This window comes from Candoia aspera, chromosome 3 (assembly GCF_035149785.1).
Source record: "Candoia aspera isolate rCanAsp1 chromosome 3, rCanAsp1.hap2, whole genome shotgun sequence".
Classification (NCBI taxonomy): domain Eukaryota; kingdom Metazoa; phylum Chordata; class Lepidosauria; order Squamata; family Boidae; genus Candoia; species Candoia aspera.
Window position 1 is genome coordinate 58,328,692 of NC_086155.1, and position 23,174 is coordinate 58,351,865.

Below are 23,174 nucleotides of genomic sequence, written 5' to 3' on the forward strand. Positions count from 1 at the left end.
AAGCACATATTGATTTTGTTTTGGTATTATTTGGGTTTCTCATTTATCCAGCATGCATCAGCAATTATGTCTTTTATTTGTTGCCCTTTTCTGAAACCAGCTTGAACATATGGCATCTCCCTTTCCATGTAGGGTTCTAAGCTGCATTGGATGATTTTCAGCATTATTTGCTGGCATGTGAATCTAAGGATATTGTATGATACTTTATACACTCTGTTAAATTTCTTTTCTTTGATGTTGGTATATAAACTGACTGCTTCCAATCTTTTGGAATCTGTTGTTCTTCAGATTTGCTGGGATAGTTTGGTTAGAACATTTACTGATTCTTCTTTTACTGCTTGCCATATTTCTATAGATTTACTGATTCTTCTATAGTTCCTTGCCATATCAGCTCCTTTAGCCTTCTGACTGGGTAATGACCTGAATAGTGATCTAACTTCATCTTCCAATACTAGAAGTTCTTGTAAATAGGAAATAATCTTTTAAGAAATCTTGGATGTTGCCATCTTTACTGTACAAAATTTCAGTATACTCCTTCCAAAAGTTTGATCTTTTGAATCAGTACTATCTGTTCATTGATGTCCATTAGCATACCAAATTGAGATTGGAACCATCTTCTCAGTTCAGAGATCTTTTGGAAGACTTTCCTTGTTTTTCTGTGTCTGTTTCCATCTCCTTTACAAATGTCATTGTAATACTACTTTTTGTCTCTTCTAAACAACTCTCTGAAGTTCTTTGTTAAGTTCCTTCCTGAGATCTTTTTCTTAGGTAGGCTTGCCAATTTCCACAATTTCTTCTGACATCCAGTTGATTTCTTCCATTTCCTGGTCTACTAACAACTTCTTTGATTTCATTCCACAGTTTCTCTGGTTCCCTCCCAACGAGGTTCAGGTCCTTAAAAGTGATTCCTGATGTTCTCCTTGAAAATGGTGGATATACGCTCAAGATAATATTGTGGAAACTGCTTGGATTTGTTTTTCCACTTTAGCTTGATCTGGAACTTGCACATCAACTGTTGTGAACTTGCTTTTATGGTTGAAAAAAGGCTAGGAGGACACCTGTTCTTTATCAATTCTAAGACAGTCTGAAGAACTTACCTCTCTTTCCCTATCTGAGCAAGCCTTTTGCTATTGGAAATCCTATTTGGAGAATTATTTAAAAATTGTACTGCATATACTGCTTGTTCACCTCTTTTTATTGTTAACTGATTTAAATTGTTCTTTTAAGGGTAATACATGACATGAATTTATGTAAGATTATTTCTGTTTAGAACATAAAATATACATGCTTGAAGGCTTCTCTCTCTCTCCCTCCCCCTATCTCTGCATATAATAAAAAATATTTAAAATATACTGTTATATGGGAAGCAACTAGCGAGAATAGCAGTTGCCTAACAGAATTTTCAGGGAGTGCTAGGGCCAAGCGGAGGTTTAGTTTAGCTTTAGGGTGGTTTTCCCCCCTACTTCCTGTTCCTAAGAACTACTCCCTCCTGCTACCACCTGCCCACACAAAGGGAGCAGCAAACTGAAGAGGTCAACTGAAATAAGTGGAACATTTCCTGAGTACAAGAACAAGGAGCTGAAGTATTGTTCTGTTTCTGCTGCTTCACAGGGTATGGACAAAAATATATACTGTGCTCACACTGCCATATTTGCACACGCATCTGTTGGATGATATTTCTGCATATGATGGTGCTACAATCAGTCCCTTCTCCTTTCCATGTGTAGAAATGATGGGACACTTCAGACTAGGCAGAATGGACATACTCTCAATCTCTTAGATGTAAAGCAGGCTGCAGAAAATCATGCTACACATAAACTTCAATGAATGAATTTTCTGAATGAATCCCTCACTGGACATGCTTTCAATGGAACCCAGTTGCTTAAGCTAGCTCACAAACAACTAGGATAAATAAATTTGCACATGTTAAAAGAGCAAGGGAAGGGTGTGAAGGAAAATAAAATATTCACAAATCAAAATGCTATGAATATTTGGAAGCAGGAACAGCTGAAGCAAAACAAATAGCACAAGAATTTTAGAATTCTCTTTGAAATTTGAAAACTCTCTGAAGGATTTCTGACTGACTTCTGCAGTAATGCTTTAGCTTAGCATGGTTTGCTTCATAATGTTGCCATTCCAGAAACGTTACAAGAAAATTTGTCTCTGACCATTGAGTGCTTTGTACAAATGTATACATTAGTTGGAATTATCACACAGGGGTGTGGGGGGTGTAAAAATATTTGAACTCCAAATGAATAACATATTTAGATTTTTTTTAAAAAATGCAGGGAGACAGACAACACTAGTTTGTTCCACAGTTCACTCTTTTACCTTCTCAAGACTGTCAAAATGCACCAATCTTCTTTCCTTCTTTTAAACCCTTGAAGCTAAAATATAACCATGCTAGCGACTCCAAAATAGCCAAAATACATTTTTGATCTGTTCTTGATGTGTGCTAAAGTCATACAAAACGTCATCAAACATGTCATCATTCTTAGAAAATTGCCTAACTTTGACTTGATAAGGAATAAACCCAGACAAGAAATATACTGTATGATGTTAGTAAATAAATAAGCACTCTTGAGGACTTTGATTCAGTCTGTTTTGGATGAGGTTGCACTCCTGAAAGAGCAAGTCTGCAGTCCAGAAATACTCAACTGTTACTGGATTTACAGATGACAGCTATAGTGAAGAGTGTATTTGTGCAGTTATAATTAGTGAACCAACTACAACTGTCCCTGAGCAATCGGATCTGATAATTATCCATGCCTGGGTTGTCATTTAAAAGTGTCCAGAGGGTGAAACATATAGCAGCTAGGTAAGTAACTCGTGCAGGGTTCAGGGATCACTTGATCCTTAAATGAGTCAAGACTTGGACTTTTTTAGGTGATGCTTCTCCATTATGAGCCTGTCTGGCCATTAAGTTCTGCAGGAGAGGCCCTTATGAAGATGTCTCCAGTGTCAGAGGTTACCTATCTGACATGTAGTAGAGGATTTTCCCCTATATTGTTCCCAAGGTTTGGAGTATACTGTTAATTTTTTGTTCCTGTATTTTTTTAAAATTTTGTTAGTCGTCACGAATGCTTGTCTAAGCAGAAAGATGGGATACAAATACTATAAATATATGAAAAAATATATTTTGGTCATTCAATCTCTTTCCCCTTCATGATGTAATCAAGACACAGATATTTCAAGCTAATCTCCTCATTCTGTTCCTCCAACAAATTCCTTAAGTGTCCTAGTTGACAAATAAATATGCACAAATACCGGTCTTGGGTTAAATACTGCCTTTTTTCTGCCTTACCTGCCTGTTCGCTTCAATATATAGTCCAAGAGTGTTCACTCGGTAACACAGTCCATCTCTCATGATGTGAACATAGCAACGAATTTTCCCTCCATGGAATGCCTCTTTTACATCTCCTCTGCAATTGTTCCAACAGATTTTGTCTGTACCCAATTCAAACAAGCTATCACCCTTCATAAAGCTATAAATGTCTGTGAAATATAAATATATAAAACATTAACATATAAAAGTGGAATCAAAATGAACATTATATATGGCACATTCACATTTCCTTGTATTGCACAGAATGGATTGGTCCAAAAAGGTGGGTAAGGAGTGGCTGAAACTATCCACTTTACAATTGATGTTAGATCACATTGCTCAATATTCCAATCTTTGTTGCTGCCCAGAAGAACAATGGTCCCTGGGAGATTGCACTGATTGTCTCCTAGGTAAAATAACATGGCAAGAAGAAAACCAGTGTGGCCCCATCCACTGGCTAGAGAAAGAGCTGCTTCTGGAAGTAATCTCCTGCTTCAAAAGATCCCTGTTCTAACTGGAACTGAAGAAACAAAGGATAGAAGTACCAGCCAAAAGAATATGCTTCCCTTTTTTCTCCCAGGAAGAAAACTAATGTCTGCTTCAAGTGTAAGGGATTAACATACTTTTGTAATATATGAACAAGCCCCCATAAGCTCTAGTCTCTTATATGGCTGCCAAATGATAGGAGTTTCTTTCTTTCAGCAGACCAAAACTCCCCATTTCAGCCAAATTCAGGAACCCAATGTTTGTTTAAACTGATCTGTTAAACAAGCTGACTGGCTTATTATAACAAATGATAACTTCCCGAGTTTGGATATAATACAGAACTCTAACTTACTTCTGGCATTATCAAACTGATCTCCCTCATTATCTTTCCCTTTACTTTTCCCATGTTGTTTTTTATCTTTTTAAACCTTGGGGGCAGCAATGCCCTCATGTTCATTTCTGTATTGCTCCTGCTACCAACATTTTACTTATTTTTAACTGAGACAAGCTTTATTTGTCAAAAAGCAGGCTAAAAAATAGTTTATATATTGGAAGATGATTGTATTCCCTATATTGGAATAATATTCCCCAAGTGATATTCATTCTCTTCTGCTTCTGCTTCTGTTTTGTACTTGTTTTTCTTTTTGTGCTAACCTGATTTCTGGTCCTTTTTCTTTTGGTCCTGCTCTTTGTGGTTTTGATCCTGTTGCAACTGTGCAGGAGAGGAAAACTGCTTTCTAACCAAGTATGGGATCAACTCACTTCTGATTGAAGTAAATGTCCTAGGGAAATTAAAACAATAGCAATAAAATATACATATAGTAATTTCAAGTTCCTAAGAAAAACTGGTTTCTTCCTTCTATCTGATGTTCAAGTATCTGTTTGTACAGTCACGTAAGTGGATTTTGAACAAGAGCAGAACTTTTCAAGAATAGTCTAAAACATTAGATTGTAAACTTGTAACTAGAATATAATATTGGTCCTCTTTGCACCCCTCCAGGACCAACTCTGGAATTCTGTTTCCAAGCTGTAATTCACATTTGCATCTCAGCTGATTTATTTCTGGCTCAGCTGCAAGGTATCCAGCATGGCAAAAAAAAGCATTCTGCCTTTTTATAGCCCTGAAGCTGTGCAGAACCTGTGAGTGGTCCCTTTTCCCTTTGGTGGGAATTCTTGCCTCCCAGGTTCAGCTGCTGCAGCATTCTGTTCACAGTCCATTTAAGGGGAATGGTGGCTTGACAGGTTCTCAGCTCCCTCTTTACCACCAATCAAATGCACTCTAACCAGCTGACTTCACTACAAAATTGAGCTGTCATTGACCATGGCTATTTTGATTATTTGAAAATCCTTTTAAATGTTCTTGCATGCCCAGTAATGCAGGCAAAGGGAGCTGGGTAAAACTGACCAAACAGGAATGCACCGTACCAGGCTGTTTAAATGTTGTTGGCTTTTTTAGAGCAGCTGCCATATTGGGGGGAAGGGGTTTGCTAGCAATTTCTTTTCCATTTGGAGTGGATGAGGGGATTTTTTTGTTGCTCTTGGATGAGGGGACTTTCATTCTTTTCCTGCCTGACCTTACTAGCTTTCTTCAAGGCCCTGTCCTTAATGCCTATCTACAGGCATTCCTTAGAATAGATCTCCCTCTCCCATCCAGCAGCTACCCCCACAGCAACATTTATTTATTTATTTACAAGACTTTTATGGTCCTTCAATCTTAACTAACTCTAAGCAGTGTACAAGTCAATAAACATACATACTAACATTGAAGAGTAACCACGAAGCCAGTGTGGTACAATACTTAAGGTGCTGAAGTAGAATCTGGGAGACCAAGCGTCTTAGTCTTCCCTTAGGCATAGAAGCCAGCTGGGTGACTTTGGGCCAGTCACTCCAACAGGACTGCCGTTGAGGGGAAAACAGGAGGATGGAGCATGATGTATGCTGCCGTGAGTTGTAAAAAAATAATGGCTGGGTGTAACTCTTATCAATAAATAAACAATTAAAATATCTCATTATAGTAACTGCATCCTGCTACACGACATTCAAGGTGCTGCATCTTACACAGTACAGTTCTCACCTCCAAAAGCTTTATGAGATAACCAGATCATTTCTAGAAGATTCTGAGGGAAGGGCCTGCTCACACTGGGACCAGCTGTTCCACGGGAGGGGAACCGGCAAATGCTCACTTATGTGTCCTCTCCTGTTAAATATCCTGGTGACTTTCAGCAGGAACACTGGGTGGGCTGATTCTATCTGTCTGCCTGATGCATGGAGCAGAGCCCTGAACAATACTCCAGGCATCTGATAAAATAGACTATGATGCACAAAAATTAATGGCATTATAAATTAGTTAAACTTTAAGGTGCCACAGGACACTTCTTGCTGCGAAAGGTGATCACTGGAACTTGTTCAATGTGCAAAGTACTTGAAACACACACTACTATATTAATTCCTTGCTGGAAAAAAATAAAGCCTCCTTCGAGTCAAGCTCAATACCTGGTGACTTCATGAACACTTCCATATAGTTTTTTGGCAACCATATTGTACAGAAATAGTTCGTCACTATTTTTTTCCAGAATGTTTTTTCTCCATTCGAGCCTAGAGCTCTTTTATACATACGTCTCCACCAGGGGAGGGGAGCAAGTGATGAAATACATGTCACAACACCAACTCAGTAATTTACATACTTGTATCTGATGTCAGGATGCAAGTACGAAAAGGGGAGGTTTGTGTTCTGATGTAACCACGCAGGTATTCCTTTTTTGTCATTGCAACAAGCTGCATATGCCTATGCTGATATTCCCCTGGTCTTTCAAGTATTATCCAAACCCAACCTTGTTTCGCCTGAACAAAATGGCCAGGTGTTGCCATCTGAAGACAAAAACTGGGAAATATTATGAACAGATACTTCGTTCATAAGGTCCAAAGAATTACTTTAATAATTCAACAGAAGCCAATGGAATACATTAAAATCATTCTATTCTAATTTGACTTTGCCATGGACTACATCTTATTTTTTTAAACATGAAAACTGATTTCATAGTGGAAAAAATAGGCATATTTCAATACTGTACTAATGTGTGAAGTACAGTAAGAGTCTATATAAAATTCATTAATCAGGAGGTTATAATTTAACAATAATAATTTATTAAACTTGTATGCCTCCTGACTAGTATTAACTTTCTGATGTCTGTATACCACCTGCCATGTATAGGACACACTTTTTTTTCTATTCAGAGGTTACATTTCAAGAAGTTATATAAAAAATAGCCTTAAGATATAGACAGCTTGGAAAAATTTGAAAGCTAGAGTTGATTTTCCCCATTTTTGACTTCCACAGATATTTCATCCCCAGATCTGTGTTAAGATTATGCCCAGCATTTTTTCTGACATTGATTTTACTGAAGTTTTGAAATTTTATAACTCTACCCCATAAAAATTTAGAACCTGCATGTGAAGCAATCTGATTATCTTGAATATATTTTCTCACATTTTTACTTCCCTTTGTGCATTATACATTACAATTTATTTGTATCTGAAATAATTCCTATACTTAAATTAAGTATAATCAAGAGGCAATAAAAATTCTTCATTCTTGAATCACAAAAGTCTCTTCATTTATATTCTAAGAGTATCATGATTCCTCCCACACAATTTTGCTTCCTGCCATGCATGTGGGTGTGCAATTTAGTAGTTTCAAAATGTTGCATGCAGTTCTGCCATTCAGTAATGATTTCCTATTTGGGTTTAATGCTGTGTCCAAAACTGACAGTCCTGTTTCTCTCAAAGGCATCTCTCCAGGGCATTTAAGACATCTGTCATGTATAAAATTGCTGCATTTGGCAGAAGCCCATACCATTTAATGTAATGTATAATGTTAACAGTGAAAGAAAAAAAGTCGGCCTCAGGATAAGCGCCGAGAAATCGAAGATCATACATGTGAGCTCCATGGCCCCAGTACGAGGAATTGTAGTCAGACTGCAGCAGTTAGAGGAAGTAGAGAGGTTCACCTATCTAGGTAGTGTGATTGCCCGGAATGGAGATACAGAAGTGGATGTTAAGTGCTGCATTGGGAAGGCGATAGCTGTTTTTCGGAGGATGAGCAAGTTCTGGTCCTTGCCATCCATATTGCTGAAGATTAAACTCCATCTGTTCACTTCTATTGTGATCCTGACAGCTACTTATGCCAGTGAGACTTGGAAGGCATCAGCAAGTATCAACAAGAGGCCTGACGTCTTCCAACAGAGATGCCTCCACTGAATCTTAAAGATCCGATATTTCGACCACATCACCAACGAGGAGGTGCTCCAAAGGAGTGGTTCATGTAAACTTCATAACATTGTCACGCATAGAAGACTCTAACTGGCTGGTCACATTTTTTGCACGGAGAACAACCGGACCTAAAGTGGCAATGAGTTGGACCCCCCCGACGCTAAATGACAACAAGGACGCCCTCAAATAACATGGCGAAGAACACTGATACAAGACCTGAAGGCATTGAATATCACATGGAAGGATGCTGAAGCACTCGCCCAAGACCGAAAGAGTTGGAGAACCGTTACTGCCCGATATGCCATGTAGCATCAATCCGGGAGAGAGAGAGAGAGAGCGCAGTGAAATAAAAAGGTGGAAACGGCCAGATGGCAAACTACTTGGCTATGAAAGCTGCATTCACTTTTTTTTAACAAATATTTCACTGGGATGGACTGGTAGTAGTGGCTGATAATCTTCAGTATCATCTGTTAAATGGTGCTATCCAGTGACCACTGGCCACTTTTTAGAAAAAATTAATCACATCAGAAATCTAGTCATGCCATGCTCATAAAGCAGGGCTCATTAGGAGTACTCTAAGAATTATTGTTTTGAAAAAAAATGTAATATCTTAAAGACTAACCTACAGTATTTACTGTTGCATAAACTTTGGGTCACTGTTCATTTTATCAGACATACAGAATGCAGTCGTGAGAAAGAAAAGTGTGTTTGTGTGTACGTACACACACACACACACAGAGCTACTGTTGGGAAGAAGTAAAAGAAGCAGAGATGGGAAAAGTGACATTAAAAGGAAAGGGGAGATACAGTGAAAATTATTACAGTGACTGTATCTACACTGTATTGAAATAGCAGCTAGGTGTGACTCGGGAAGAACAAGTCTTTATCAAGACTGTGTTTGATGCACTTGATGAAACAGAATAAACTCCACAGAACCTCATGCAGTAATAAAAACAAGGTGTTACATGACTCTTTGATTTTCTGCAAAAGTCTGTTTACTTCTTTGGAAACTGTTTTTGAAAGGTATGGCTTTACTGCCAGAAGGGCAGTAGATGATAAAACCTTTGGAATGTTCTTTAAAGCTTTTACCAGCATCAAGGATGGTACAAGAATGCTGCAGTGGAACCTGCTTCCCAGCATGGCAAACAAATATGAAGCTGGAGACAGTTGGATTAACTTTGGTTACTCAGAAACAAAAATGAAAAGAAAAATTGCTGGCACCTAGATCCCCAGGCAAGAAAAGATATGCCAAATGTTTGTTTAATATGAAGAAGAGGTAAATATAGCATTTCCCCTATTCTTCTTGGTATCACAATAGCTGATCCACTTGATCTGTTAACATTTGATCAACATACTGAGAACTTGGTGAGGTTCCATGAGAGACTAAGAGCAAAAGAGAAAAAAAAGTTCACCTGAATGTTTCTAGTTCCATTTCTATCACCAGAGTTTTGCCTCTTAATCAGGAATACCAGGAATTTTTCCTTTAACTAACAGGTTCCACAGTCTGAAAGTTTGAAAATCCCTGTGCTAGACTGCTAACATTAGCAGTAACAACAGCTGTAGCTTGCAGAAAAAATACACAGGAGAAAATGGATGATCTCATGGCCATAATGCTTCCCCTAAACACAAACATCTTAATACTCTAAAAAGATGAGATAACAGATCTAAAGGGTTGTACTGGGCATCGATAGGAAGATTGAAATCCATTCAGAAGGATTTTATAGGGAATGGGAAGCATTAAAAAAAATGATCTGGTAAATTGTACTTTAGGTTTTAAACTCTGTCTCTCTCTCTCTCATACACACACACATACACACAGATGCTTCTAAATGAAGTATCCTGGAATCATAAGTCATAGTGATAATTCTTTGATGGTCTTCTCTGCTTCTGAATGTGTTATGGAAACCTGAAAGTATGGTGCTGTTTGGCCTAACTGTAAGCAGGGTTAATGGAGCAATATTTTATATTTCTTTCCATTGTTTCTTACTAAAGCTTTTTTCTTTCCTTCAATGTCACTCCCATCTTACTGGTTGCTATTCATTTTTTTTCTGTTTAAAGTAAAACAACATTAATGAACATTAATGTTATAATAACCTGCTTTTTCTGTCATGAACCATGGAAAGTTCTATTATTAGCAGGAGTTTCCACAGTGGGGATAAAAAGAAGTCAAGATGGCAACCTTGACTTGGTGATCAAAGCCCTTCCCCTTTTTTTAACATGTGTTGCAAATGCCTCCTGTGCCTTCCCCATGGATGTTCTTCAGTTCCACTACCTCATTCACCACTTTTACTCTCTGTAATAGTTAGCCGTAGCTCTTCAGTAAGCTGACACTAGAGTTCACTTGATGCTTTAGCAAGTTCAACTGATGTGATAGATGCACTGACATTTCTTGTATAGTGTATCTGGTAGTCTGTGGCTCTAAAATAGACAGATATTTGGTTAGACTCTCAGTACAGTCAAGGTATTCATATTAATTTCAATAGACTTTCTCCAAAAGAATATGGAATTCTAATAGAGAAGGAAATTCTTGTCAGTGACAAAAAGTATCTTACAGATTCAATTCTGTTGTATTTCAGAAAATCACACACAATAACAAAAATGTGATGTTGGTGGTATCAGGAAGAAGTGTAAAAAAAGAAATTTTAAAAAAGTAAAGGAAGAAAGAGGGGTGAAAGAGAAAAGTTAATTATGAACCCTATAGGTACATAGTTCATGGTTCTCATGTTTTAAGGTAAAGTAAAGGTAAAGGTTTCCCTTGACGTAAAGTCCAGTCGAATCCGACTCTAGGGGGCGGTGCTCATCTCCGTTTCTAAGCCTTGGAGCCGGCGTTGTCCATAGGACACTTCCGGGTCATGTGGCCAGCATGACTCACGGAACGCCGTTACCTTCCCGCCGAAGCGGTACCAATTAATCTACTCACATTTGCATGTTTTCGAACTGCTTGGTGTGCAGGAGCTGGGACTGGCAACGGGAGCTCACCCCGCCGCGCGGTTTCGAACCGCCGACCTTCCGATCAACAGCTCAGCGGTTTAACTTATCCTTAATGTTTTAAGGATAAAGCCAAATGCTTAAAAATGTCATGTAAGCCAGGCACACTCTTGTTGGATCTCAACATTATTTTCTCCTGAAGATTAAAAATTTCCATGTCAATACAAATAATGAAACAATTACTTGGAGATTTTTTCCCCAGCTCTCTAATGCTCCAAAGTGCAGCAAGTAGCTACCATTTCTTTCCTCCCCACTCCCACTGCTATACAGAAGAAAAGTCAACTCACTTTGAAGAATAAAGACAAAACAATGCCAAGAACAAGGGGATTAGGTAAATGATATTTATATTCCAGCCAACATTAAAATCTCAATGCAAAGGCAGGGGAATTTCTCCTACTATTTACCTACCCCCCCAGCTTGTCTCTTTAAGGAAATGGGAAAGGAAATGGGAAAAAGAATTGAAAAGAGTTAATGCAACCTCCAGTTAATATCATCTGCCTCAGACTCAACACTCCTCAAATCAAGGTTTGGGTTGATTTCTTGTAATATGGCTTTGGTAAGCACATTCTGCATTTGGAAACAAAAAACTCTGCTTGACAATTTACTCCTTTAAAATGTTTGGAATTTCTGAGATACAGAAGTAATTGGTACTAATGGAAAAGTTAAGCAGAAAAATCTGACTGGTTGCAGTCCACATCATTTTGCCTCTCCCAGCTCTTGTTTCTCTACTCCCTGAACCCTCCTTTTAAATTACAAGCTAAAAGAAACACTAAAGTTGTCAGGTAGACCAAGATATAAGTAGTTCCATGCGCATTACTCAATTTATGAACACTGTGATTCTAAGTTAACACAGCATGCCCGCCTTTGTGCCATTCAGCTGTGGAGTTTTATGGCGTAAGAGGAGCAAGTTTAAACTGCTGCCTGGGTACAAATCTCTTTGCAACTGTTTATTGTAGAGAGGGAAAAATACTAAGACAGAGCATTCATCATTGTTCTGCTAAGAGATACAAGTTTCCTGCTATGGTACTCCGCTTAAACCACTCACAGCTTAAGGCAAGGCTGTACTTCATTATTTCATCTTCTGAAACTTTTTGCCTTGTTTTAGAATTTTAAATTATAAACATCTTGAGCAGAATGGCAGAAATGCAGCATATGAACAGAGTAAATACATAAATAAAATATTGACAGTTGTTTGTTAAGTCAGAAAATGATTATAAGCAATCACTGGTGAGCTGGATAGTGTAGTAGTAAGAGACTTGTACAGGAACCAAATAAACACAGGTTTAATTTTCCTCTTGACCATAGGACTGACTGGTATCTTTGGACCAGTAACATTTTCTTCCAAGAGTAATTGTTGTGGGGATAAAAAGAGGTGTGAACCCATGTAGTCTACCTAGACCTCCTTAGAGAGAAGATGGGATATAAATTAAACAAGTGACTCAGTCTAGGTTCACACATCGCACAATATCATTAAATGGCTGGTTTGCGCTTTGCTCAACATATGTAATCATTGCTATTGTGAATTGCTTCAGTTTACAACTTGTGAGTTATTGCTTTGTCAATAAACTGTGGTTTAAAATCATTATTTAGCATAAGATGCTGACTGCAGTCAGGAAATCAGAAGACGGTTAATCCTTGGGAGAAGAGCAATGACAAATCTCGATAAAATAGTTAAGAGCAGAGACATCACACTGACAGCAAAGGCCCGCATAGTTAAAGCAATGGTAGTAACATATGGCTGCGAGAGCTGGACCATAAGGAAGGCTGAGAGAAGGAAGATCGATGCTTTGGAACTGTGGTGTTGGAGGAAAATTCCGAGAGTGCCTTGGACTGCAAGAAGATCAAACCAGTCCATCCTCCAGGAAATAAAGCCAGACTGCTCACTTGAGGGAATGATATTAAAGGCCAAACTGAAATACTTTGGCCACAGAATGAGAAGACAGGACACCCTGGAGAAGATGCTGATGCTAGGGAGAGTGGACGGCAAAAGGAAGAGGGGCCGACCAAGGGCAAGATGGATGGATTATATTCTAGAGGTGATGGACTCGTCCCTGGGGGAGCTGGGGGTGTTGACAACCGACAGGAAGCTCTGGCATGGGCTGGTCCATGAAGTCACGAAGAGTCGGAAGCGACTAAACAAATAAACAACAAAGTTTAAGATTATTTATGCCATCTAGCATTCATTTCAATGTATTTATTTTTCTCACATGCCCAATATCAGAAAAATTACTCAGTTTGCTTTTCTGTACCTAGTATGTGAGAAATGTGAGTCATGGGGAGTTGGGCCACATATACATTTAATAAATTATTAATATTAATTTACTTTCAGCTGTGCTTCTGCTCAATAGGTTTTATTTGCATGTAGAGTAAGACCATGTGTCATCCATCTTCATATTCTAAGCTAGGACTTTTATTTCTCCAGCTTTGTCATGATGAAAATTCTAGAGAAGGTCAATCAGGACATTTAAGGTCCTTTCGAGACTACTACCTTATTGCATATCAAAGACAGAGCTGCTAGCTGTTGCTGTAGATCAGTGTTTCTCAACCTTAGCAACTTTACGCTATGTGGTCTTCAAATCCCTGAATTCTTTAGCCAGCATGCTGGCTGGGGAACTGTGGGAGCTGAAGTCCATACATCTAGCATATCCAATGGGGGAATCAAAACTCACAGCACTGAAGTAACTGGTCACTGAGAAAGCTCTATTATTTTCCTCACCTAATCTTTCCACTGCCAAGGGGTTGTAACATGATTGGTGATCAGAGTTTAAATCTCTTCTTATATAACAATGCGCAAAAGTTGTTTTGGAGCTTGCAGGAACACAAACACTTGTCTGCAATATCTTAAAACAGCTACAGTTACAATGTGATCCCAGGAAAAGATGCAGCTACTTTAAAGTGGTGCAGATAGATAGTAGATAACATTTGCATTCCAAATCATCTTTTGAAAATCAAAACCATAGTGCTACAGAGCCCTACTATACACTTTAATTTATTGAAATTAGTCTAACTCAAAATTTAAAGGTGAAGGCTCCTTTGAGCTGAACTTAAGTTCTGGTGATTGCATGGACACATCCATTTAATTTCCTGGCAACAGTATGGAACTACCTTCTTTCAGGATCGTTTTTTCAACTTCCCAGTTAGCCTGGGATTTTCTGGCAGTTTTCCATCCATGTGCTATCCTGTTTAGCTTTTCTGGGATCATCCAAGGTTGTCTATGCACTGCTATATGCTATGATAAAAAACTTAGATCACCCAAAACACCACCACTATGCCTACGCAGAGGCACTATGGTACACCAAAACAAAGGGGGCTTAAGGAAAGTAGTCATGGCTTGGGAATGTTACAGTCTCATGCAGTCATGGCCTCAAACAGGAGCCACTGTAAATCTCAGTGGCTACTCAGGGAAATCGACAGACCTTGTGAACATTTTAGGACTTAATCTCACCTTTTGCGGATAGCAAGCAATCTTCCCATGTGGCAATTTCCCTCCCATTCCCCTGTATGGACAGAAGTTGGTTGCTTTCCTTCCAGACTGAACCAACCTGCACCTAACATGGCTCTCTATAGAAGCTTTCCTCCTGGTTTGATCATGTTTTAGCTCTAATCCTTCTGCAAAGTACATGCAGGGGCATGTCTGTTTTGCAAATTACTCAGAGATATTCTGGCTATCATGTGCATTGCATATCTTTGTCAAAACTGAAGTATTATATAAACACCCAAGCGCTCAGGTTTCAATAGATTAAAAATGCAAAAATGGAATTTTCTAATTCACAATACCTAGTCCTCTGCATCACTAAAAAATTATAGCAATCAGACTGATCATATCTGAAAGCATGCACTTCTGACAGCTGAATGTGCAGCTGAGATGAGAGAAAACAGGAGAAAGTCTGGACAAAAAAGCTCTCTACGGAACTTCCTATATGACTTCCATTCTGTTCATGGTTTATTCTCACAGAGCTACTTGCTGCAAAACAATTTCCAGTTTTAATTATTTCCCTCTCTGAAAGATTTCTCTTTGCATTTTGTACTGCAGTAATCTGTGGCCTTTTCTGAAGAGGGTTACGTACTTTCTCCTTAAAGGGCCAGATGAGTAGTCTTGGGTTCCTCGTAGATCCACATTGAAGCTGGTGGCCTCAGTGACTTAACCTTTTATCCACTTAGGCAAGACAGAGTTGCCTTGCATCAACTATTATGTTTAGATTAAAGAAACGTGTTGTACGTAGGCTTCTTTTAAAAACACAGCGGAAGCTTGTTTGCTGAAGAAAAGGCAGCTCATCTGCCAACTAGGATTCATGGATACATTCATATTATGCCAATGTTAAATAATTGGCACAGGTTCCCAGTCCATTCTTGAGCCCAGTACAAAATCTGGTTTTAATTTTTTATTCCCTAAATGGTTGGAGGCCAGATTACATGAAGAAACAGTTCCTCACATATCTATGCATCTGATTCTATGTTCATGTAGGGCTTTTCCGCAGATGCCCATACCAAATGAGTCAAGACAGGTGGCCACAAGAGAAAGAACTTTTTTAGTAGTATCCCTCCTGTTTGTGGAATGTCCTCTTCCAGAGAGGCTCACTTGAGCCTGTATTATGATTCTTTGGTACCAGGTGAACAAATTATTTTCCTATGACAATCAGAAATCATTTTAGAATATTGTTTGCTGCTAGTATTATTGTGACTGTAACTGCATATTAGTATTATTATTATTGCATTGGTTTTATTTTATTCTTCTGCTTTACAGGTAGTCCTCATTTAGCAACCACAGTTGGGACAGGGAATTTGATTGTTAAGCAAAGCGGACGCTAAGTGAAACAGCAACTGTGCTTATGATCTTACTTCAGCTTTCCTTTGCTTTACAGACCAGCAAAGGTTGTAAATGCGAGGATTGGTCATAAAATAACTTTTTCATCACTGTCATAACTGCGAACAGTCGCTAAATGAGGACTACCTGTATTTTAAATTCAGTTTGTTTTATATAATTTAATGCATATGTAGAACACCTAGTAAACTGTTGTTGCTTTGTGCTTTAAAAAAGAATCAGATAAAAGAATGCAAAAGTATTACTAAACTAGATAAGGAAACCTGCAAAAAACTTGGAACCAAGGAGCTAGGATATTCTGTTTTAACAATTCAATAGGCTAGAGTTCTAAAGAATACTAAATTTGTAGCTTATGTACTAAAGAAGTGATTAATTGAACAAAAGGTTATTTTTCACATTTTCAGTGTACTCCAAAGGATGTTTAGCAAGGGCAGATCTCAACTTCTATATGCTGTAAGTGTAATTTTATGGAAGGGACACTGACTCATGTTTTGGGCATATTCTACAGTTGTACTGATTTGGTTTAATATTCATAAGATTGTTAATAATGGTGTTGGAACAAGAAAAAATTACAGATGTGACTGTGCTGCTAAATTACATATGAAACATTTGGAAGTGAAGTATAAAGAATTTTGGATTTACAATGTGTGGTCTGTGGCTAGAAAGACTTTGATGGAAACACTCTAGTACACCTGCTTTAAAATCCTAGATTAAAGACATGTGTTCACTTTCCACATGCGAACTGGGTTCCTATCAACAGAGTGGGAAGGTCCAGTCAACATTACTTTGTGTGACCAAGGTTTACCTCACTGTTTGATAACTTCCTTTTGTTTGTTTTATATGTATTTCATAATTATATACTGCTTTTTTTCCTTTACGGTCCATTTCTGCTTGTGATTTTTAATTTTTATTTTATTTGGTTAATGTCTTTTTCTTTTATACATTAAAGCAATAAAAACTAGGGGGGAAATATTGCATTTATAAAGTACCTCTCTCTGAAGCAACCTAAAACTGGGTGTGCATGTGTATGTATGGGCTGGAATGAGGAAAAGCAAACACTTGACTGTCAGCATTGCAAAAGGTGATGCTAAAAATAGGGATGTTTTACTGTTACTATGGCCAATTGGTAATCAGGGATGCTCACCAATCTGTACATCCAATTCCTTATGGAACATGACAATTGTATACCAAATACAAACAAAAAGTTAACAGTTATATTTGTAGTTTATATTGCACACTAACACTAATCACAGGTGGCTGTGGCCACCAACAGTTAACTGTATAGGAAGAAAAGAACAGAAGTGGAGGGCACAGCAGGAAGACTAATTAGGGTATTTCAGGTTGTGGAAAAATCCTTCCAAATGGGCTCCTTTTTATGTCATAACAAGCTGGAATTTTCAAAGAACTCCAAACAACAGCTGTAGATGTAAATTGTTCTGCCAGCTGCAGATTAGACACAAGTAGCAATAGAAACATTCAGAGCAAATTCATGCAGATTACAGCAAAAATAACCAAAGGATTTGTTGCAGCTGCAAATTCCCACAGTGTGGGGCTAGGATTGGATGTGGCCACATGGAGAATGAACAACAGGTGAACATACAAATACAGGAGAGCAGCCCTGTTGGATCCACAGACCCATTTAGTTCTCATCCATTTTTATTAGTGATCCCTCAGCTGCCTATAGAAACCCACAAGGTAAAATTCTCTCTACCTTGATACCCAAATGCACACTGTAACTGTCCTAGCTGTATTATACAGTCATCATGACTAGTAACCACTGAGAACCTGAACCTCCATGAACTGATCTCATTTTCTTTTAAATCCGTATACTGTAGGTTAGGGTTGTGATAGCACATGTCACTGTTAACTATATGCTGTGTAATGAAAAAAAAAATCATTTTGTCTTGAAACTCCCATAACTTAGTTTTGTTAGACAACTCTGGAAGACAAGTTCACAGAGTACACAACATTTTGAACACACTGGCCAGGTTTGTGGATTTCTATTTTTATTTATTATGAAAGGTATACCTTTTTGTTTTGTATAAACACTCAAGACAGCTTACAACAATTTAAAAAATACAAAATATAAAATGTAACAGTAAAATGAATACAATTAAAATCAAGATCACTATCATTAAAATGTATGACACTACGCTGGACTAGCAAAAACACTGGGACAGCTCCTTTCAAAATGTATGTTTGCCCTCCATTAAAAACATACTTTTTGCTTATGTTCCTTTAGGTACAGCCTTCTTTCTATTTCTCCTTCCAGGGTGGCAGTCTTTTTCATGGACGTGGCACCATAACTCTAGAACAGTGTTTTTCAAACTTGGCAACTTGAAGATGTCTGGATTTCAACTCCCAGAATGGAAGTTGAATGGCTGGCTTAGGAATTGTGGGAGTTGAAGTCCATACATCTTAAAATTGCCAAGGTTGAAAAACACTGCTCTAGAATCAGTTCCCTCCTACCCTTCGCTCTTGAAAGTTTGTTGGATTTTAAAGGGGTTTTAAAGACATTTTTAATTGATTACTGGGGCCTAGTTATTTTACCCTATTCTCATTAACACTGGTAATTTTCAGGTATTAATTTTATATTATTTCTGGATATATGCGTGCTCTGCAATATTATAGGACACTCCTTTAAACATATATTGTTGTTGTATTGTAATTTTAAATATTGGTATTACTGGTTGTTAAGTTATAAAATAATTTTATTGAATGGAATTTTGTAACTATCATGTAACTTTTTTTTATCTACGCCACCCCTTGGTAAAAGTCAGTACAGTAATACATAAATCTTTTGGAGGGTTCTTTCTGCTACTGAAGGTTACTGAAGTAGATCTTAGCATTGCAGAAGCCATGCTGATTATTTTTAAATAAGACTTAGTAATTTTATTCTTAATAATCCAAATAAACTTGTACAGATATTTAACCATCAGGCCTGTAATTTCTTTGATCTCTTTTTTAAAACAGTTGTACCAATCTTCTGATACGGAAGCCAATCTCAGGAACAGGATACATACTTTTATTAGGAAATGAGCAATTTTACATTAGATTAAAAACAAAAAACAAAAACAGGTAGACAGCATCTGAATCCTAGGTTTTATTAATTTTATTTAATTTATTTTTTTTGAAATGCCCAGAATTTCACAGAAAGCCAGTTTGGTTTAGTGGTTGAGGCATCAGGCTAGAAACCAGGAGGCTGTGAGTTCTAGTTCTGCCTTAGGCATGAAAGACGGCTGGGTGACCTTGGGCCAGTCTCTCTCTCTCAGCCCAACTCACTCACAGGGTTGTTGTTGTGGGGAAAATAGGAGGAAGGAGTATTAGGTATGTTCGCCGCCTTGAGTTATTCATAAAAATAACTCAAAAATAAAGGTGGGATAGAAAAATAAATAAATAAATAAATATCTTGCCATTATTCTATGTTTCTGTTCTTCAAAGATCATTCCTGAAAGCATCAATTCAGATTTTTACCCTTCTTCCGTGATCATTACATTTTTTGCTCTGCCTCCTCTTCTTTATTAGGACATACAGTATTTAATTGACTGGTCAACAACCAACCATAACCAATTTCTTGCTGCTTCTTTACTGAAAGATCTGAATTGTTTGGAATTAATTTTTTCAGCAATACAGGTAGTCCTCACTTACTGATGGTAATTGGGACCTGGAACTCCATCACTAAGTGACATGGTCATAAGGTGAAACATCACGTGACTGCACTGACTTATGACATTAGCTCTGGCAGTCCCAGTTGCCAATGTTAGGTGAATCCCACGCAGCCGAGTATCCCACGGTCACGTGATTGCCGTTAGAGACCTCCTGCTGGCTTCTCTGTTGACTCTGCTTGTTGGAAGCTGGCAGTGAAGGTTGCAAATGGCAATCACGTGACCGCAGAAGACTGCGATGTTGTAATTGCAAGTGATCAGATTGAATGGTCACTGAACACATGGACAATACAGGAGGACCATCTGTATGACCTTCAAATCCATTTTTGCATTTTCTGCTTCTTTATGCATTTATGTGGCCAAAGTTTGCATTTGTTTTTGCTCTCCTATGTCTTAAGGAACACACATGTAATATCATGAAATGTGTTTTATGTTATATAGTTTCATACTCATCTGTCAATGTTTCTGTTTTCTAATTCACAGAATCAATTTTTAAAAATAATACTATAATCTTAATGAAAATGGATGATTGTGGGTATGTCCTAGTAGGAAAAAGAAGTTGCAACTTCTCAAGAACAATATAAATCATAGTTTCAATCCTGAAGATGAACTGGTAATTCATTCTCAAGAAGTTTATTTATGCATAATAATCATGTATTAGTTGTACAGGTAGTCCTCGAGTTATGACTGCAATTGGGACCAGAATTGCGAAGCAATGCAATAATAAAGCATGATGTCACGTGACTGCATCGCTTAGCGATGGCAATCTAGGCAGTCCTAGTTGTTGTCATAACCTCAGACATGTGGGTCGTTAAGCAGGAAGCAGAGGAAGTTCCAGGTAAAAACTGTGGGGGTGCCAGAAGGGGGTGGAGGCCCTGGGAGGCCCATCACAATTGGTGGAGGGGGTGCTGTGGTGCGGGGTGACCTCAGGAAGGCTGGGGAAAGAGGGCGTGGGGTGAAAGCACGTGAGCACAGTTTGACAAGGGAAAGAGGGCGTGGGTGTGTGGAAGCACAAGGAGGCCAGGGAAAGAGGGCGCGGGGTACGTGCAAGCAAAGGGGGGAAAGAGGGTGTGGTGCATGCAAGTGATGAAAGGCCAGAGGTGGGGGAGACTTACCTAAGCAACTTGCAGCCTTCCCTGCCAGCTTCCCCACTGACTTTGCTTGTGGGAAGCCAACAGGGAAGGTCACAAATGGCAATCATGTGATGTGGAACACTGCAACCGGTTGTAAAGGTGAGCTGATTATCAAGTGCTTGAGTTTTGTTCACTGTGGGGGCACTGCAACGGCTGGAACTTTGAGGACCAGTCTTAAGTCCCTTCATTCAGCGCTGTTGTAACTTCAAACAGTCGCTGCATGAATGGTCATAACTCGAGGACTACCTATAGTAAACTGATATTTGTACAAATGCTAATCATTCCTAAATTTTTCCATTTAAGTTTGACACTATTCAAATTTTCAGTAAATCTGCAGGAATTGCCTACCTATAAGAAATTCTAAAAAAATCTTTAGCTGCATCTTTCATATTTTTCATTTTATTTGGCCATATTCTCCACACGTCTGCATTTTAATTCCTATATTGTAATCTGTTCAATTTCTCCTTTCACATGGAAAATATTCATTATACAACCTGAACTTTATCAGGAAGAAAAATGCATTCCAGTCATAGAACTGATGTGTTCTCTCTTCAGTATCCACAGAGCAAGGTCTATTTTACAGACATTTTTCCAGCAGGCAAGAAGAAAGAGAGAGAGAGAGGGAAAGCATGCATTAAGCCAGAAGTCTGACTCTGCCAGACCTCCCTCACAGTCCATAGGCCTTGCCAGGAAACACAGGTGACAGTGTGAATGATAAAAAGGCATTGAGAGGGAGAAAGCAAAACTACAGACTGGTTTAGTCTGGGCAATATCTTAATGTAAACCTGCCAGGGGCCTCTGTGTACAACATACCACAAAGCAAATCAAGCAGAAGCTTGTGGACAAAATTCACTCTCATCAACCAAAACACAGCTCCCACCCTCTGGCAATCTTGGTACTGTTCATGGAAGGTACAGACTGTTTCAGATTTTTCTTCATAGCATTCATTTCAGACTGTAGCTCAGATGGGAAAAATTATCTTTTCTGGAACAGCTTTCCAGAAAAGGTCACTTAAAGATCTTGGGAGACTGGCTGAAGGAAGGAGAAAGGGAACTGCAGAGGAAGTGGCTTATCAATAGCCAACATTTTCAACCACCCATAGAGGCTTTTTTCTTCTTTCTAGAAACATATGTGATACTTTGCTTCTCTGAATACAGCCAAGCCAAGAGTTTCCGCTTGAACATTACAAGCTTTTTCTGAAAAGCAGATTAACTTTGCTTAGGGAACTGCTCCACGTATGGCTATTGAATCTGACAGTTATGGGCTCAAAAGCAACAAAATATGACAAAACTAATTATTTAACTTATAGTTCTTTAGAATATATCCACAAGTGTTGTTCGTAATCATCCTCACATCATTTCTTGTGCTGTGAGTGCCTCACAGTTCTATTTTTGTCCTCCTTCTTCCCATGTTCTACAGATGGGAGAGAGCCAAGCTCAAATCTATAGCCTTCAAGTTCACCATCTCTGTCTGACCTCTCTGATAAAGGTGTTGTGATAATAAACCAGAACAGGAAAAAAATGGACACTGATCTGAGTTTCTTAGGGGAAGGGGGAGGCATAAATGAAATAACAGATGAAAACTAACAAATGTGACTGGACTCTAAGTCTATGTTTAGATTTAGATATGGCTGTTGGGAGCAACAAGTGTTGGAACTAAAAGTTTTTTAATTTGTCTATTGTTTTTCCATATGACAAGTTGGTGGGGCTATAATTTCAGAAGATTTCTTCAGCCCTGAAGACTTCTGCTCAAAACAATCCACTGTCTCCTCCTGGAAAGTTTCTGAATCAGCCTACATGTATAACAGCAGCCTCAGTTAAGTTCTTTGCCCAGTATCCTTAATTGCCCAACTTCCAGATATTCCTAGATTCATTAATGTCTGCATTCTGAAGTTTGGAAAGTTTCCAGAGAGCCTTCCACCATTGACAGCAGACGAGGAAATCCTATAACCTGCACAGAGCAGGACTGAACTACAGTGGAAGATCTGCTCACGCATTCAAGCCTGGCATCAACATCCCTGTGCATCTTGCAGTTTACAAAAATTGTGTTCAATATGTAAGGAAACTAGGCACAGAAGGACACTGGGGGAGATCTGAATTCACATCTCCTATTATTTATTAGCCCAACCCATGTGCAGGAAAAGCCTGCAAAGAGTTTATAGATCAATATAATACCAGATTCTAACAGGGCATGCATGTATTAGATGTGATAGGTTGTGGCCCTTTGGCTTCTATGAGGGGGTCTTAAACTCCCCACCTACAATCTTACTGTACCCACCTGCAGTTCCTGGGAACATCATCATTGTCGTCGTCGTCATCATCTTCATCATCATCATCATCATCATCATTTTATCCCACCATTTTAAACAAATTTGGTCAACTCAAGGTGGTGAACATGGCTCTGCCTCCTATTTTCCCCACAACAACAACATTGTGAGGTGGGTTGGGCTGAGAGAGAGTGACTGGCCCAAAGTCACCCAACTGGCT

The 23,174-nt window shown here is 38.6% G+C and overlaps 1 protein-coding gene across 2 annotated transcripts in view; it reads right to left on the reverse strand.

Moving 5' to 3' along the window:
• EIF2B3 (eukaryotic translation initiation factor 2B subunit gamma) overlaps positions 1–23,174 on the reverse strand; it is a 107,230-nt gene that overhangs the window by 37,702 nt on the left and 46,354 nt on the right. For both annotated transcript variants that reach the window (XM_063297836.1, XM_063297835.1), the window contains 2 exons: positions 4,466–4,593; positions 3,305–3,495 (listed from right to left, as the gene is read on the reverse strand). In XM_063297836.1, the coding sequence (XP_063153906.1) occupies positions 3,305–3,495; positions 4,466–4,593 (319 nt within the window). The remainder of the gene's footprint in view (positions 1–3,304; positions 3,496–4,465; positions 4,594–23,174) is intronic.